Source organism: Rhagoletis zephyria, unplaced genomic scaffold (genome assembly GCF_001687245.7).
Source record: "Rhagoletis zephyria isolate East Lansing unplaced genomic scaffold, Rhagoletis_zephyria_1.1 Rzeph_scaffold_00460, whole genome shotgun sequence".
NCBI classification, from domain to species: domain Eukaryota; kingdom Metazoa; phylum Arthropoda; class Insecta; order Diptera; family Tephritidae; genus Rhagoletis; species Rhagoletis zephyria.
The window spans coordinates 15,645-32,779 of NW_016157544.1; the positions used below are offsets into that span (position 1 = coordinate 15,645).

A 17,135-nucleotide genomic window follows, 5' to 3' on the forward strand; every position below is an offset into this window, starting at 1 on the left:
GAGCTTTGAAATGTAAAAGTTAAACAGTAGCGGGGAAAGGACACCACCCTGGGGAACCCCTGTTTTATTTTTCTCTGTTTACTCGTTTTATCTCTAAACATTACCGACGAATGTCGACCACTCAGATAATTTGCCGACCACCGTTCGAGCCTCTGTGGGAGAGAGGAGGCCTCTATATCTTCTAGTAGCGTGGAATGGCAGACGGTGTCAAACGCCTTTGACAAGTCCAACGCTACTAGAATCGTTCTCTCACAGGGACGGTTACGGTTAAGGCCACGAGTTATCTGAGTGTTTATGGCGTTAAGTGCTGTTGTTGTACTGTGCACTTTACGGAAACCATGCTGATGCGTCGCTGGGGTCAAGTGGTTTGTGAAGTACGGGAGTAGGAAAGCCTCGAGTGTCTTCGCTACCGGGGAAAGGAGTGTTATCGGACGATAGGAATCTCCTTTGTTGGCAGGTTTCCCCGGTTTGAGCAGTGGGACCACTCTCCCCACCTTCCAGATGTCTGGGATGATGAGAGTGGCCATAGACAAGTTGATGACCTCCGTTAGGTACGCTACCCCCGCAGGACCCAAATTTTTCAGCATCAGCATGCATATTCCGTCGGGACCCATGGCGTACGTTAGTCTCTTACGACGGTGCAATCCAGAAGACCTCACGAAGTCGTTGCTGTCCGAGCTGTCAGTCGTCGAAGTTAAATGTCATACATACATTTTGTTTAGATACATACTAGCAGACCCGGCGAACTTCGTCCCGCCTAAAATAAATTTTTTATAGAAACATTTGGTTCAACGTTCTCGCCAACAATTCCTGTTCGATGGTGAATCGTCTTTGAATCTGTATAGTATAGTTGGAGGCAATTTCTAAACTGGAGAGTATCATTGGTCCTTAGAAATCCAATAACTTGATGTCTTATAATTTTAAGCATTCATCAAGAATTGTCTTTATTCTGTTAAGTCGCCGTAAAGCAAGGACCGCAATGGTTCTGATGTTTGATTTAACGGTGGTAATTTGACTTTGATCCCTGATGCCTCCGAATGGCTTCACTTGACGATTTTTAACAATAACTAGGCTACAGGCCACCTTGCCTATCCTTTTTTGGAATAGTATTGCCCCTATCGTTACCAATACATATATATCTCGAATATAGCGTTTTAAGTTGTGAACCTATACTATACAGGGATCTACTCAAATACATATAAAAATTTCATAAAAATCGTTTCGCTCGGTTAGAAGGAGTTCAGTGTTTGCGACACACGTACCGAAGAATTATCTACAGATAGGTAAAAGTTTCAATATGTTTGGAAGACGCCACGCCCCCTTTTCCAATAGGTCCCTCTTTTCTCCATGATTATGGGGATGATTTCAAAATCTCAGCACCAAGTTCCAGGACTCTACCACAAATACGTCCAGAGATAAACGGTTTGAAAAATTCGATATGTATGGATGATGCCACGCTCCCTTAGTATAACGAAAGCCTACAGTAGGTGTCCAAAATTTCCAAAAAATTGATAAAGTCGTTCGCGAGATCACCTCTTATAAAAAGAAGGAGCTTCTTTTTATATAATTCTATACTAATTACTAAAGCAAAGGGCAACACTGATTTTGATGCGGCAAATCTTAAAGCTGCCGGGAGTTCTAGCTTTAATTTAAGCCTAAGTGAAAGGTTCTATCACCTTTTGTTTCCTTGCCATAGCTTCTCAAGTATTGCAAAAACCTCGAATTTTTGACACTTTAACCACGTTTTTCTCTAAATCTATAGTTGATGGAAACTTTATACTTGTAATATGTATTGTTAAATAGCCAATATCGGAAATAAGATTTTTTCGAATAGATCAGTCCCTGGTCCACTTAACGGAAAATAGGATCCTTTATAATTATATATATTGTTCTAACGGACTCGCTTAAGATCGAAACTCTGTTAATATGTACCTATTTGTCAAGTCCTAGTTCAAACATATGAAAAAAACTCAGTTAAAATAGACTCGGTTATAACGGGTTCCGGTTTTTGTCCTTTATAACCAAGGCCAAATAAAAAAAAAATAATCTGCAATAAACAAAGTTCGGTAATTTCCCGAATTCAGTAAAGAGAGATAACCATCTCTTCGACAGAAAATGTCTATATGGTTAAACAAAGTTCATTGGTTCACCGAAATCAGCCAAAATAGGCAATCAGCTCGTGACGGTACGTTGGGTTTTGATCTGTGTTTTGTTCACTTTAAGAAAAATGTCGGAACGGTAAAAGGGCATTTACCTTGCATGAAAAGTATACGATTTTGTATTTATACATGTACATTATTTCTTTATTATTTAAAAATATTATATTCTAATAAAGTGGACACTCGGTTATGATGGACAATTTGACGCGGTCCCGTTGAGTTCGTTATAACCGGATTGCACTGTATATGCTAATCTTGGAAAAAGTACCAAATTTCAAGCAAATCGGACCATAAATAAGATTTTTTCGAATATATTGTTCCCTGGTCCACCTTCCTGAAAAAATGAGAATTTTTTTCCCTTGACATGGTGGTTGCTGAAAGCTATTTATATAAAAAATTTCATGAAAGCCGGACCTACCGTTTGCGAGATTGCCTGTTACAAAAAAGGAACTTTTTATATAATTAGTATAGATAGATAGTATATTGCCATAACTCAACTTTGGAGGCACCTATCGGGTCTATTTTTGGCAGGTTGGTTTATACCACCGATAAATGGCACCGAATATATATTCCGCATTTGAAGCAAATCGGGCCATAAATGCAATTGTTTATCATAGCTCTACCCCTGCACCACCTATCGGAAAAATTAAAACTGTGTGCACTTCTAAACACCTTTCCAACAAAGCACCAACCATTCGAATCGGTTATGAAACATAGGAGAAAATTGTGCCCAATTGATTCTTGATCACAATGAATTTCACAATTATCTGAAATTTTCCAAGCATCACAACGAATTCTCCACCTTTACATCGTCCAAAATTATCAAATCATGCGACAAAAGGCAAAATTTCGTCGAAAACAAAATCAAATTTTTCGCGTTCTTACGGAATTTTCTGAAAGTTTCACTAAGAATTTTCTATTTTTCCTCCGAAAAGCCATTTCGAAACAATTGCACACAAATTTTACCAATTTCCCGACTTTTCCGGACGGTTTTCCGAAAATTTTCTTTCCTAAAACCCTTTTCCAGGCAATTACGAACAACCAAAACAAAGCCAAATCGGCCCAGCCGTTCCCAATTGATTACTATACATTTTTCACACCATTTTTATATGTATAGACGAATGTCATACATACGTTTTGTTTAGGTACATATCAAGTCATGTGACATACGGTTCCGAAGATATGGCTGATTAAAAATGTAACACCTAAAGGATGTCCCACGCCCCTTTTACAAAAGTATATCTACTTTATACTATGCATCTACGATAGATATGTATGTCAACACACCTAATTTGAAAGTCATGTGACTTACGGTTTCGAAGTTATAGCTGATTAAAAATATCACGCCTATGGGAGGTGCCACGCCCCCTAGTCAGATCTAATTTTTTTTATACCCTAGGTTACGTCCGAGGTCCCTCTATATACCAGTTAAAGCCGCATAAAAATCCATTCAGTAGTTCCGGAAATTAGTGAGTTTAAACAGACAACAAACAATTTACAGTTTTATTATAGTATTGATTTCTATGAAGATTATATATACCTCATTTTTATCTAAAACGAAGGTGTATAATTCACATTTTACAACACAAATACATCGTTCATGAAAATTAGGTGTTTTGGCTAAAATTCATCTTTGAGTGCAAGGGCAAAATAGAGTTCTTTTTAGTGTCCCAGTCCAGGGATGTTGCGAATATTTGCATACTTATTCGATATGCGGTTGATTCGCATCATTTTACACATTCGCATTCGCATCACATGATAGGAATGTTTTGCGAATGCGAATGTGTACATGGGCAGAGAGACCACTCTAATATTGTTGAAATTGCTCTAATAGTTCAATAGATTACAACTCGAAGGGGTAATTCCTCCTACTAAGTACAAGCAAACGGAAGGAGAAAAGCAAACACTAAGAAATAAGCCTTGCTGCTCACCCCATTTTAAGAATTTCAACTTATCTGAACTCTTAACTGCAGTTAATCCACTGGTGGAAATAGGCTATAAGTCTGTCTAAAAAGGGTGTGGATAATAACCGGGTTTTAGCTTCAGGCGATAAAAGATTAAGTAGTATATCAAGCAACATTGATGGGCCTTCAACAAGTACTGCTAAAATTCTTATAAGCAACCTAGAAATAATTTTAGATTCCTCCAGCGAAAGCGAAGGCCCAATTGAAGGCCTACCTCAATGAAAAACGAGCTCATCTCGGTGAAAATTCTCTCGATTGGTGGAAAAATAAACTTAAAATACCACAAATTGACAGATCTGGCGCGCAAATATTTGAGCGCTCCTCCCGCCAGCGTTGCAAGTGAGCAATTGTTCAGGTGTTCTGGTGCCACTTTAGGGCATGTTCAGGTCCGCGCACCACGCGAGATTGGACGAGGAACTTCGAGGGCCCGTGTTGTGCTGCTCGGTCTCAAACCCCAACTGCGACACTACCCACTACCACCCGAGGGCGGCAACCTCCACAGCACCGCACACAGTCAATGGCGGCAAGGCTATACGACCCGCATAACAACACGTCTCCCGAACGACATGAAGCTCCTTCAAATTAACTGCAACGGACTTCAGAGTAAGATCGATGAGATAACCGTCGATTCAACGTGCACCGTCGAGATCGCGAGCGAGATAATGGTGGTGGCTTAGCGTTCATCACGCACCACACCGTGCAGTATCGTCTTATTGAAGCAGACATCGACCGTCAGGCGATGGTGAGCTCGAAATATTCAACGCCTACATACACCCTGTAACTTGCTGCACGGCAGGATATCACCATGATATAGGTGCGGTCCTCGGGGGGTGAAAACCGTATGGTAGTAGGTGACTTTAATGCACACCACGATCTTTGGTATTCAAGCTTGTCAAACGGTCGTAGGGGAACAGACCTGGCTGCGCAGATAGACTATTCGACAATGAACGACGACGAACATACCAGGATTATGGGCACCTGCTGCAGCTCGCCAGGCATAACAATAGTCAGCGCTGGTCTGATAAACAGCGTATCATGGCGACCTTTGCTGACATTAGCATCAGACCATCTGCCCATAGTCATATCGATCGATAAACCAACCGACTTTGCTTCCGCGGAACACCGGACCTATATCAACTTTTCTAAAGCTGATTAGAAAGGCTTCGTGGAATTTACTGAGAGCACCTTCGCTGCGCTCCCCACACCAACCGATGTCCACCTTGGTGAAGTTCCGCAGGGTTGTCACTGCTGCTGCAGCTCGCTTCGCACCGGCTGGTGAAAACAAGAGGCGCACTAGGTTTTGGCATTTTGTGCAGCCTTCTGGTCACTCGACGTTTGGCTTTATCCACCGGAGGATGCAGAATGAACTGCCGGCTAAAATAGCTCGCGCATCTCTCCGGGTCCGACGAAGCGTGGTCACCAAAGTCTATCTCGACTCTGTCGTCGCGCTTCGTCGGGTTGGACAACGACCTGACGGTTGACCAAAGCTTGCTCACACCAGAGACGAAGTTGCAGGTCTTCAGATGCTCTTCCCATTTCTTCCGCTTATGTACGTTCACAAGTTGCCGAATCTCCGAATTGAGATCCCTAATAGGAGATTTCCGCGATAGGCCTGACGTGGCCATCCCAGCGGGCAACTGCTCGCGGAAGAGCCCTCGCCACGGCACGTCAGGAGGCATCTTTACGAACTGACAGACGAAGTCCATAGGTATATNTGAACGGCATTCACAGGGAATCAGTCTCAAGTTATGTAGACTCCCGCCCTGTGAATGCCGTTCTAGGCACACAACCACCGGACGTGGACGGGACAGAACTTTGTCTGCCTCGGGAGACCCGCACTACAATAGCCCAACTTCGCTCTGGCTATTGCAGCAGGCTCAACAGCTACCTGAGCAGAATCAACGAGGATGTGCCCAACCAATGCCCGGCTTGTGGGGAGTCGCCACATGACTCCCGGCACCTCCTCACATGCCCTGAGAATCCCACTCAGCTAACGCCCCTGTCCCTATGGACAGCCCCTGTGGAAGTAGCACACTTCCTGGGCCTCCCCCTAGCTGAAATTGACGACAATGTTGATGGATGAACCGCCCCGAACGGGGCTTAGTAGCCGCTACAACAACAACAACATGGGTAACGGTGCGGCGAGCACCAATTTCGGTTAACAGAGCAATTCCGTTAACAGAGAGAGGACCTCATTCACTTCATTTGTCCTCATTTGCCAAAGAATCGAGTACGGGATCGATATCCAGTAAAATTTGACTAGTTATACGAATCTTACGCGTTCCATGGCCGTTTTCATATCTAAAGCTTATTGCTTTTATAACAAAATTTTTTCTGTAATTAATAGTATAAGATGTATGTATATTTTCATTGATAAGTTCAGAGCAAAAATCTGGAAAATGTGCCCGCTTCTCTAGTGCTAATATTGAATTTATGGTGTTAATGTTTATTTAACAGACACCTAAGAGTACGTTCACACAGAAAGCGGATCCGAGTCGGGCTAAGCCGTTCCGAGCTGAGTGAAGCTCTCAAATTGCGGTAGTTATATGAAAGTGTTCATACAGCAAGCTTTTTCAGAAGCATTTTGGAGCTGTAAGCAAAACGGTTTCTGATTTGAATTTTTTATTTAATTTTTCAGCGTCAAACAATATATCAAAAACAAAAATGAATTTTATACCTAATTTTTGAATAAAATTGAGCAAATATTTTTGTCGCTTTTCATTGGAGTCCATCAGAAAAGCTCCGCTTCACTTAGTTCTGTCTGAACACCAGCAGCTTCGCCTTGTTCCGCCTTGCTTAGCTCGGCGCCGCTCGGGTTTCTGAGTGAACGCTTTCTAAGCGACCAAAGTTTTTGCATAAATAATACCATTTTTTTTCAGATCGGGTTTGTATTCATTTTTAACTTGATTGTTGGCACAGGAGCTTTAACATTACCATTTGTTTTTGCTCAAGCGGGCTGGCTGCTCAGTTCGCTTGTGGTCACGTTATTGGCATTCATAAGCTATATAACCGTCACCTTCATGATTGAGACCATGGCATGCGCTAATGCAGTAAGAAATTGGCAACAGTCACAGGTACAAAACATACTATATGATATACTTTCTAACCGCTAATGAATATTCTACAGTTTATCTATGATATGAGCGATGACGATAGCGATGACTCTCAACCTCTTATTATAAACAGCGCTCGTCCACGACTATCACGTAGTACCAATCTACCAGTCCGAAGTAATATACATACTCCTGAAATGGAGCACTTAACTGCCACCTATCCTGTGCAAAACTATTATAGCTTAGATCGTAGACTAGAATTGGGTGAAATGGCTTCGCTTTTTTTCAAGGACACTGGTCGTGTATTCTTCTATTTGTGTGTTGCCACTTATTTATATGGCGATCTAAGCATATATACAGCAGCAGTGGCCAAAAGTCTTCGTGATATCACTTGGTAAGATACAAAAAACAGCAAAGCATTCTAATCAGCATGCATGTATGTAAGTTACCCTATCTGAAATTTTTTGACTGTGTTTTTTTTTAATACGTCTTTATTATAAATTTTGTTCACATAATTTATACATAAATGCTCATAATGAAAAGAGAAATCGATTAAGCCGTTACTGTCTGTGTCCGTCCGTTTGTGCACACGATAACTAGGGTAGAAATTGAGATATCTTAACGAAACTTGGTATGTGAATTTATTTTGAGGCAAGGACGGGTGGTATTGCAAATAGGCAACATCGGAAATAACCACGCCTACCTTCCATATAACGGTAGTTTTCAGAAATACGAAAACTGCGATATTTTAGTAACTACTGAGGCTTATTCACTCAAATAGATATTTTCAATGATCTTTAGGCAGAAAATAAGAATATTATAACTTTTTGGATTACAAGATATGAAACGTCTTAAAATTTTTAAAATCTAAAAAAACACGCCCATATCCCATATTACGGTAATTTGGAGAAATAGGAAATCTTCGATAAACCTTTAACTACTGAAGCGAATTCATTTAAAATTGATGTTTCCAATAATTCTTGAGTACGAAAAAAAAAATTGGAAAAAAATATTCGGAAAATGGGCGTGGCACCGCCTACATAAGTATGTGTATCTCGGTAACTGTTTCATCAATTATTGCCAAACTCGGTATAATTGTTTTACGACACATAAAAGCAAAACATTGAACATTTTTGAATTCGGACTAAAACTACGCTCACTTTTCATATAACGGTGAATTTCAGAATTGCTGAAACTTCTATATTTCGAAATTTAAAAGTGCTAATTTACTCAAAGTTGATACTCACATTAATACCTTGGAAATAAATAACATTATGTTATTTTCGAAAATGGGCATGTTAGCGCCCACTTATAACTACATATATAAGTTTATCTCATTAATCTCTTATCTTACTTATCATATTATCGAAGATGTTAGAAATGGGGGTAAAACCACCCCGTGCTTACTATGTAACGGTATTTTTCGGAAAGGGGAGAAAACTGTGCGCCGTGTATTTAATGTTCGAATTCGCCCGAACATAGACTTTGTACTTGTTTAAAATTGAATTTCTACCACATCTACCGCACAATGCTTAAAACCAACCACATTTTTAGGCAAAACATTTCTTTCTAGTTTTCAGATTACTCCAAAATTTCAATTCAATTGTAATGGTAATTATAAAAATTAGCTAGCAAAAAGTGTAAAAAATTTATATTTGGTGGAAGTTGTAACACTTTTGCAATTAAGTAAAATGTCTGGCGGCATCCATATTCCTCAGGCCTATTACTAGCTGTGTTATCTTGGGCAATGACCGGGATCCGCATACAAATTTTGCGCGCAAATGCAGCAACAATGATATGATCCTGATAGAGATCTGGTTCAATTTACATATAACCACTGATAATTTGCAGCACTGACAAATGAATGTATACACAAACAGATATTCTGCTATTTGCTTCTCTTAACTTACTTCAAATAAATCGCGTTTATGTTGCATATGTACTTAAATGAATATGGTTTTTCTCAATTTAGTGAGTTCATTTCTCTAACTTTTCTAATCCCGGACCAGAAACATACTTCTGCTGCGTTTGCCAGAGAGGACTCTATTCCAACTCCACTTCGGTTAGGTGCAAAAAATGCCCGAACGCTCGCCGACTTTCTCTTCACTCTCCCCCACATCCCTCTAATCGGGCCGTAAACGCGACTTCAAATAATAGGTCATCTAATTTGCCTTCTGCTAATATTGCGAATAATTCAAACTCATCTCATCAACAACAGCCGCCAAAAACAACGCTTACTTCGTTTGATAACTCGGGCAGAGACGCTAAACAACAACAACAACAACAAGTTTCTACATCGTTAAATTCGTCTGATCCAGATAATATTACAACAACAACAACTTTCAAAACAATGCTTATTTCGTGTGATGATCATGATAGGGACATCAAACAACAGCTAGCTATTCTACGAACGATCCACAGTGAGCTCAAAGCACTTAGTTCGGAGCAAGCGTGTGCAGTCGCGAAAATTCATGCTCTTCAAAATGATAAAAAGCTCTTAATTGAACAAACAACTCAGTTGCGCTCTGAGTTATTAGAATTGGCGTAAACTTCATACCGAAGACGTTCTCGCCGCTCTTGTTTCGCTCACTGCCGAAGTTAACGAATTGCGCCAAATGGCACTACACTGTAAGTGTGGTTGTACTAATGCACCAACAGAAAATTCTACCAATGCTATCGCTGCTGCTGCTTCACCAGAGGTTGATACTGCTTCTCTGGCTTCCGCCAATGTTGATGTTATTGCTTCGCAGCCCGCTCCCGCTCATGATGATGTCGGTGCTTCGCAGCCTATTGTTAATTCTCTTGTTTACACTGTTCTTAAATCTACTAGTGCCGTCGCCGAAGCATTGCCTGACAAACTTTTGCATACACACAATAAAGCAACATCATCTCGCTCTACCTCTCCGGCTGTGGATAGTGTACTCGGCGTTGACACTCGCAATGTCTCTAGGCAGAGGTATGCTGATGTATTAGGGTCTGCCGAAATTCCTCCGCCTGAAGTACCAGCCGTTGACGCCCGTAATAACACTGACGCCCACCAAGTAAATAATGATCGCATCAAAGTTGTTAATCCGAATGGCAAGAGAATCAATGATTTGCATGTTATTGGTTCAAATTCTAACACAGAACTGAATGTTGCCGTTCTTAAGAAGGTTGCTGTTCGTAAGAAGTGGCTTCATTTGGCTTCCTTCAAGCCTTCTGTAGGCTGTAATGACATACTCGAATATGTGGAAAAACATTCAGGTATCAAAAAGCAATCCCTATTTTGTCATAAGCTCGTCAAGAAAGATGCCTCAATGGACGATTTAGAGCATGTTTACTTCAAACTAGCTGTCGCCGAGGATCTGGGCCCGAATCGTAACATCCGTTCGCGGATCGAGAACGATACGAAAGAAAATCACGTGATACGTCAGGCAGTATAAGCTGAATGGGACAAAGAGTACGTTCACGTATGTCATAATCTGAAAACTGATTTTTTACGTGACGAGTAGTACGATATCGTATGTAACGATTCGAGCCCTGTTGTTGTTGTAGCGGCTACTAAGCCCCGTTCGGGGCGGTTCATCCATCAACGTTGTCGTCAATTTCAGCTAGGGGGAGGCCCAGGAAGTGTGCTACTTCCACAGGGGCTGTCCATAGGGACAGGGGTATAAGCTGAGTGGGGTTCTCAGGGCATGTGAAGAGGTGCCGGGAGTCATGTGGCGACTCTCCACATGCCGGGCATTGGTTGGGCACATCCTCGTTGATTCTGCTCAGGTAGCTGTTGAGCCTGCTGCAATAGCCAGAGCGAAGTTGGGCTATTGTAGTGCGGGTCTCCCGATACAGACAAAGTTCTGTCCCGTTCACGTCCGGTGGTTGTGTGCCTAGAACGGCATTCACAGGGCGGGAGTCTACATAACTTGAGACTGATTCCATGTGAATACCGTTCAAGGCCTGTCGGTAGGTTCACGGGTCCAGAGGTTGTTTGATATACCTATGGACTTCGTCTGTCAGTTCGTAAAGATGCCTCCTGACGTGCCGTGGCGAGGGCTCTTCCGCGAGCAGTTGCCCGCTGGGATGCCCACGTCTGTGGCTCCCAGCGAGGAACTGCTTGCAGAGCATTATGTTATGCTCCTTTACTGGGAGCATCTGGGCCTCGTCGTGAAGGTGGTGTTGAGGCGTCATCAGGAGGCATCCTGTCGCAGTTCGTAATGCCGTGTTTTGGCAGGTCTGTAGCTTCATCCACTGCGCCTGCTAGTCCCCGGCGACCATACGGGCGCTGCGTAGTTTAGAACCGGCCGGCCAACTGCCTTGTATGTTGCCAACAACGTTTTTTTTGTCTTTGCCCCAAGTGCTGCCGGCCAGCGACTTGAGGACATTGTTGCGACTCTGTACTTTGTTGACAATTGCGGTTGTATGCGTCGAGAAGGATAGCAGACTGTCGAAGGTAACTCCGAGGATTTTCGGGTTATTCACCGTCGGTATTGTTACGCCATCGACGTGAATACCCAGTGGCAGTCTGACCTCCTTCGTCCAGGTAGTGAAAAGGGTTGCCGAGGATTTCGCAGGGGATAGGGCAAGGCTCCTTGCAGTGAAGAAGCGAGAAAGTTCGGAGAGGTAACCGTTTACTTTCGAGCACAAGTCATCAATTCCATTCCCAGATACCATGATCGAACAATCGTCAGCATACGAGACTATATTAACACCCTCTTTTGGCTGAGTAAGCGTTGATATGTAATAATTAAACAGTAGCCACCCTGTGGTACCCCCTGTTTAATTTTACGTGGCTTGCTAGTTTTGTCTGAAAATTACTGACGAGTGTCGACCACTCAGGTAATTCGCCGACCACCGTTTGAATCTCTGTGGGAGTGAGGAGGCCTCTATATCTTCTAGTAGCGTTGAATGACTGACAGTGTCGAACGCCTTGGACAGGTCCAACGCTACTAGAATAGTTCTCTCACGGGCGGTTTCGGTTTGGGCCACGAGTTATCTGAGTGTTTATGGCGTTAAGTGCTGTAGTTGTACTATGCACTTTACGGAGCCCATGTTGATGCTTCGCTGGGGTCAGGTGGTTCGTGAATTACGGGAGCAGCAGGGCCTCGAGTGTCTTCGCTACCGGGGAAAGGACAGTTATCGTGCGATAAGACTCTCCTTTGTTGGCTGGTTTCCCCGGTTTGAGCAGTGGGACCACTCTCCCTATTTTCCAGATGTCTGGAATGACGAGAGTGGCCATAGACAGGTTGAGGACCTCCGTTAGGTACGCTACTCCCGCAGGACCCAAATTTTTCAGCATCAACATGCAACTTCCGTCGGGTCCAATGGCTTTGGAGGCTTTCGCCTTCCCGATGGCTACCCTTACCTCACCGCTGGTGAAATCAAGAGGCGCACTGGGTTTTGGCATTTTGTGCAGCCTTCTGGTCACTCGAAGTTTGGCTTTATCCACCGGAGGATGCAGAATGAACTGCCGGCTAAAATAGCTCCCGCATCTCTCCGGGTCCGACGAAGGGTGGTCACCAAAGTCTATCTCGACTCTGTCGTCGCGCTTCGTCGGGTTGGACAACGACCTCACGGTTGACCAAAGCTTGCTCACACCAGAGGCGAAGTTGCAGGTCTTCGGATGATCTTCCCATTTTTTCCGCTTATGTACGTCCGCAAGTTGCCGAATCTCCGAATTGAGATCCCTAATACGGGGATTTCCGGGATCGGCCTGACGAAGGTTGTCGCGCTCAACAGCTAGAACAACTAGGAAAATTCGGACGTGGATCCTTAATACATCCTGCTGGGATGAAGCGAGCTGCAGCAGCGGTGACAACCCTGCGGACCTTACGTTCACCTACATGACCGTCGGTTGGTATGGGTAGTGCAGTGAAGGCGCCCTCAGTAACATCCGTGAAGCCTTTCCAGTCAGCTTTGGAAAAGTTGACATAAGTCCGGTGATCCACGGAAGCAAAGTCGGAAGGTTTATCAATCGGGATGACTATGGCCAGATAGTCTGATGCTATAGTCAGCATAGGTCGCCATGATACGCTGTTTATCAGTCCAGCGCTGACAATTGCAAGATTGGCGAGCGCAGCAGCTGCCCATAATCCTGGTGGGTGCGTCGTCGTTCATTGTGAGGAATGTCGAATCGTCTATCTGCTCAGCCAGATGTATTCCCCTACGATCATTTGACAGGCTTGTGTGCCAAAGATCGTGGTGCGCGTTAAAGCCACCAACTACCATACGGTTTTCACCTCTGAGTAGCGCACCTATTTCAGGGTGATATCCTGCCGGGCAGCTGGTGACAGGGGGTATATATACGTTAAATATTTCGAGCTCAACATCGCCTGACCGGATAGCAATACCCTGACATTCTAGGATGGTATCCCTGCGGTCGATGTCTGCTTCAATGAGACGATACTGCACGGTGTGGTGCGTGATGAACGCTAAGCCTCCACCATTATCTCGCGCGCGATCTCGACGGTGCACGTTGTATCCGGCGCAATTCAACATGGTTGAATTGCCGTGCAACTTCGTCTCTTGGACCGCAGCTATTAATATTCCATGCCTTCCCATAAAGACAGTTATCTCCTCGATCTTGCTCTTGGGTCCGTTACAGTTAAATTAATTGTAGCACCTTTGTGTGCCTTGGGAGACCGATTGTGATGTGTGGTGTTAAAGAGTTGTGTTGCCTGCCGGCCCCTGCTGTACGTGTTGCAAAAGGGGGTGCTGCCTTGTGGTGGTGGTTGGCGGCGTCGCGGGGGAAGGATGCGACAGGGCAGCACAGCAGGGGCCCACATAGTCACTCGTCCAATCTCGCGTGTTGCGGATTCCTGAGCACGCCCTAAAGTGGCACCAGCCGAGGCAGGAGTTGCACTTGACTGATGTCACGTTACGGTATATTCTGGACTGACAAACAGAGCAGATTGTCGGAGGGACTAGGAGTTGCCGGCGGCGGTGTGGGGATGCTATTGTGTTTGTTTGTGTGTCTATTGTTGTGTTGTTTTGGGGTGTGGGTGTGTTGATTGTGTGCTGCCCAGGCGGGTGGTGGTTTGCCGTGGAGGCGGTCCGGTGCGCACAGCATGGGGCCACGAACGACGTGGTCCATTGAGGGTGCGTACGCAGGCCCGAGCAGTTACGGAGGTGACTCCACCCGTCGCAGGCATTGCACCTGACCGAGGTGGAGTTTGTATGCAGTCGTTTCTGACATACGCAGCAGGTGTAGATTTCTGGCCCTGGGTTTAGCTCTATGCCAGTCCTGAGCAGAAAGGTGCGGAGAAGGTGTAGCCCTAGGATCGAGCAACGTTTGATGGATTTCGCCTCCCTAAACGGGGTTAGATCGCCGAAACAACAGCCCTTGGTCGGGTAAAACCCGAGTCATTCCGGTACGTAGAACCAGCTGTCGTGGGAATGTTTCGAGCCCTGTTTCCTAAGTTGCTTAAGCCTGATATATGGCCTGCAAACGTCACTGTTCGCCCTTTTCGTTTTTTCAACGAATAGGAGATCAGCCAGTACCAACCTAGTTCCTCGCCATTTGGGGAATAATTCTAAAATATATTTCCAAAACGTCTCCGGAATGCGGACACAAGCTAGTATGGTTCATAGCTTAAGTTCGCACTTAGACTGCGATGCTTCCCAACTTCTATGACTCGGAATTTTTCGACCCAAATCTGTATAATGTATTTCGGAAAGATAGAGATGAATCTAAAACCGGCCGTCGCAGAGGAGGCGGAGTCTTAATTGCTGTCCAGCGTAAATACAACTCATCCTTAGTCCAACTACAGAACTCGGATACTATCCTCGAACAACTCTGTATTAGTCTGAAAGGCTCGCTTGGACGACTTTCTGTGCGCATCATATATTCCGCCGAATAGTAGCAGCTGTATTTGCAAATCTCACATGGATAATGTCTTACGTCTTAGTTCCAGAATAGGCGATCATCTTCTATGTATGTTAGGTGATTTCAACTTGAGCTCTGTACTATGGCGTAAAGTTAACAACTCATTATGGCTAACCCCTGTAAGCGCATCAAACGAAAGTGATCTGTATACGATAGATAGTCTCTTAAGTATTGGATTATCACAAGTTAACAGTTATTTTAACAAGTTAAATCGTCTTTTAGATTTGATATTCTTAAGCAGTAATTTAAACTATCAGTTAACTGAGTGCAACTCGCCTATATCCGTAGGCAATGTCCACCACATTCCTCTAGTGTTAAGTATACATTCCTATGAATTCTATACTGCTCCAGTGGACGGTCTCAGGCCGACGTTTAATCATAACCTGTGTGACTTTGAACATTTGAACTTAGTTTTAATGGGTCATAACTGGACAGACCTCGCAAATTTAGACACTTCAAGTGCTTTTAAAACTTTTAAATCTTATGTCTATGAGTTGTGCTTAGATCTCATTCCTACTGTTCCCAGGAAGGCCTATACTTTGCCCTGGTATACAAAAGAACTGAAGCATTTAACAAATCGGAAAAACAAATTCTATAAGAAATACAAGGCCTCCAACTCGTCTGCTTACTACGATCTATACAAATCTTACCTGAAAGAGTTTAATTATCTCGACAAATATCTTTATAAAAAGTATATAAGTAATCAAGAAGCTAATATCAAAAATAATCCTAAGGCGTTTTGGAGTTATTTTAAGGCCAAGAAAGCTACTTAGGACATACCTTCATCGGTTTTGAAAAAGGTATTCAGTCTTTGAAAAATCTCGAAACAAATGGATCTTGACGGCTTATCTGCCATTATTTTTTAAAAATGTCCCGCCCTAATGGAACCCTTAACTATAATTTTTAATAAGTCTCTGTCCAATGGGGAGTTTATTAACGATTGGAAAAAGGCTTGAATAATCTATTTATTGAGTATTTTTGCTCAAATTTCGTAACCAAGTGGGACCATGACAGTAGTCCCATCCGCAGTTGTATCTCCGGCTCTACCCTATGTTGTTGTTGTTGTAGCGGCTACAACAACCCCGCCCAGGACGGTTGGTATCTCAGTCGTTGTCGACAAGTTCCACTAACGGCAACCCTAGGAAGCGTGCAGCTTCTGTGGGGTTTATCCACAGGGACAAGGCCGTTAGGGTTGTCGGGTTTTCCGGGCATGCGAAGAGATGTTTCGAGTCATGTGGGGTCTCTCCGCATGCCGGACACTCATTCGGCACATCCTCATTCAACCTACTCAAGTAGGAGTTCAACCTGCTGCAGTAGCCGGAGCGAAGTTGTGCGAGTGTTGTGCGTGTCTCCCCAGGGAGATGAAGCTCCGTCTCGTCTATGTCCGGGGGTGGTATGCCTAGAACGGCATTCACAGGTCTAGAGTCTACATAACTCGAGACTGAGTCCCTGTGAATGCCGTTCAGGGCCTGTCTGTAAGCTGTCGGGTCCAGAGGTTGCTTAATGAACCTCTGGACTTCGTCCGTCAGTTCATATAGATGCCTCCTGACGTGCCTAGGCGAGGGCTCCTCTCTGCAAGCAGCTGTCTGCTTGGGTGGCCACTTCTGTGGCTCCCGATCAGGAACTGCTTGCAGAGCATTATATTATGCTCCTTCACAGGGAGCATTTGCGCCTCGCCGTGCAGGTGGTGTTCAGGCGACATCAAGAGGCATCCTGTCGCTGTCCTGAGTGCGGTGTTCTGTACAGTCTGTAGCTTCGTCCACTGCGTCCAACTAGTCCCTGGCGACCACACTGGCGCTGCGTAGTTCAAGACTGGCCGGCCTATTGCCTTGTATGTTGCCAGCAACGTTTCTTTGTCTTTGCCCCAAGTACTGCCGGCTAGCGACTTGAGGACCTTGTTGCGGCTCTGTACTTTATTGACAATAGCGGTTGAGTGCGCAGAGAAGGAGAGCAGGCTGTCGAATGTTACTCCGAGTATTTTGGGGTTATTACCGTCGGAATTGGTGTGTCATCGACGTGAATCCCCAGCGGTAGCCTGACCTCCTTCGTCCAGGTTGTGAACAGGGTCGCGGAGGATTTCGTAGGGGAGAGGGCTAGACAC

At 44.2% G+C, this 17,135-nt stretch overlaps 1 protein-coding gene and 1 long non-coding RNA gene across 4 annotated transcripts in view; both read left to right on the top strand.

The window, feature by feature from the left end:
• Nucleotides 1-17,135, top strand: part of LOC108359788 (transmembrane protein 104 homolog) — a 53,319-nt gene that overhangs the window by 5,325 nt on the left and 30,859 nt on the right. For 2 of the 3 annotated variants that reach the window (XM_017611807.1, XM_017611808.1), the window contains 2 exons: nucleotides 7,003-7,197; nucleotides 7,251-7,570. In XM_017611807.1, the coding sequence (XP_017467296.1) occupies nucleotides 7,003-7,197; nucleotides 7,251-7,570 (515 nt within the window). The remainder of the gene's footprint in view (nucleotides 1-7,002; nucleotides 7,198-7,250; nucleotides 7,571-17,135) is intronic. The other variant, XM_017611809.1, reaches the window with a different exon arrangement.
• LOC108359790 (uncharacterized) overlaps nucleotides 13,607-17,135 on the top strand; it is a 7,020-nt gene continuing 3,491 nt past the window's right edge. The window contains exons 1-2 of the long non-coding RNA XR_001846995.1: nucleotides 13,607-13,617; nucleotides 13,858-13,860. This is a non-coding gene — a long non-coding RNA (uncharacterized LOC108359790). The remainder of the gene's footprint in view (nucleotides 13,618-13,857; nucleotides 13,861-17,135) is intronic.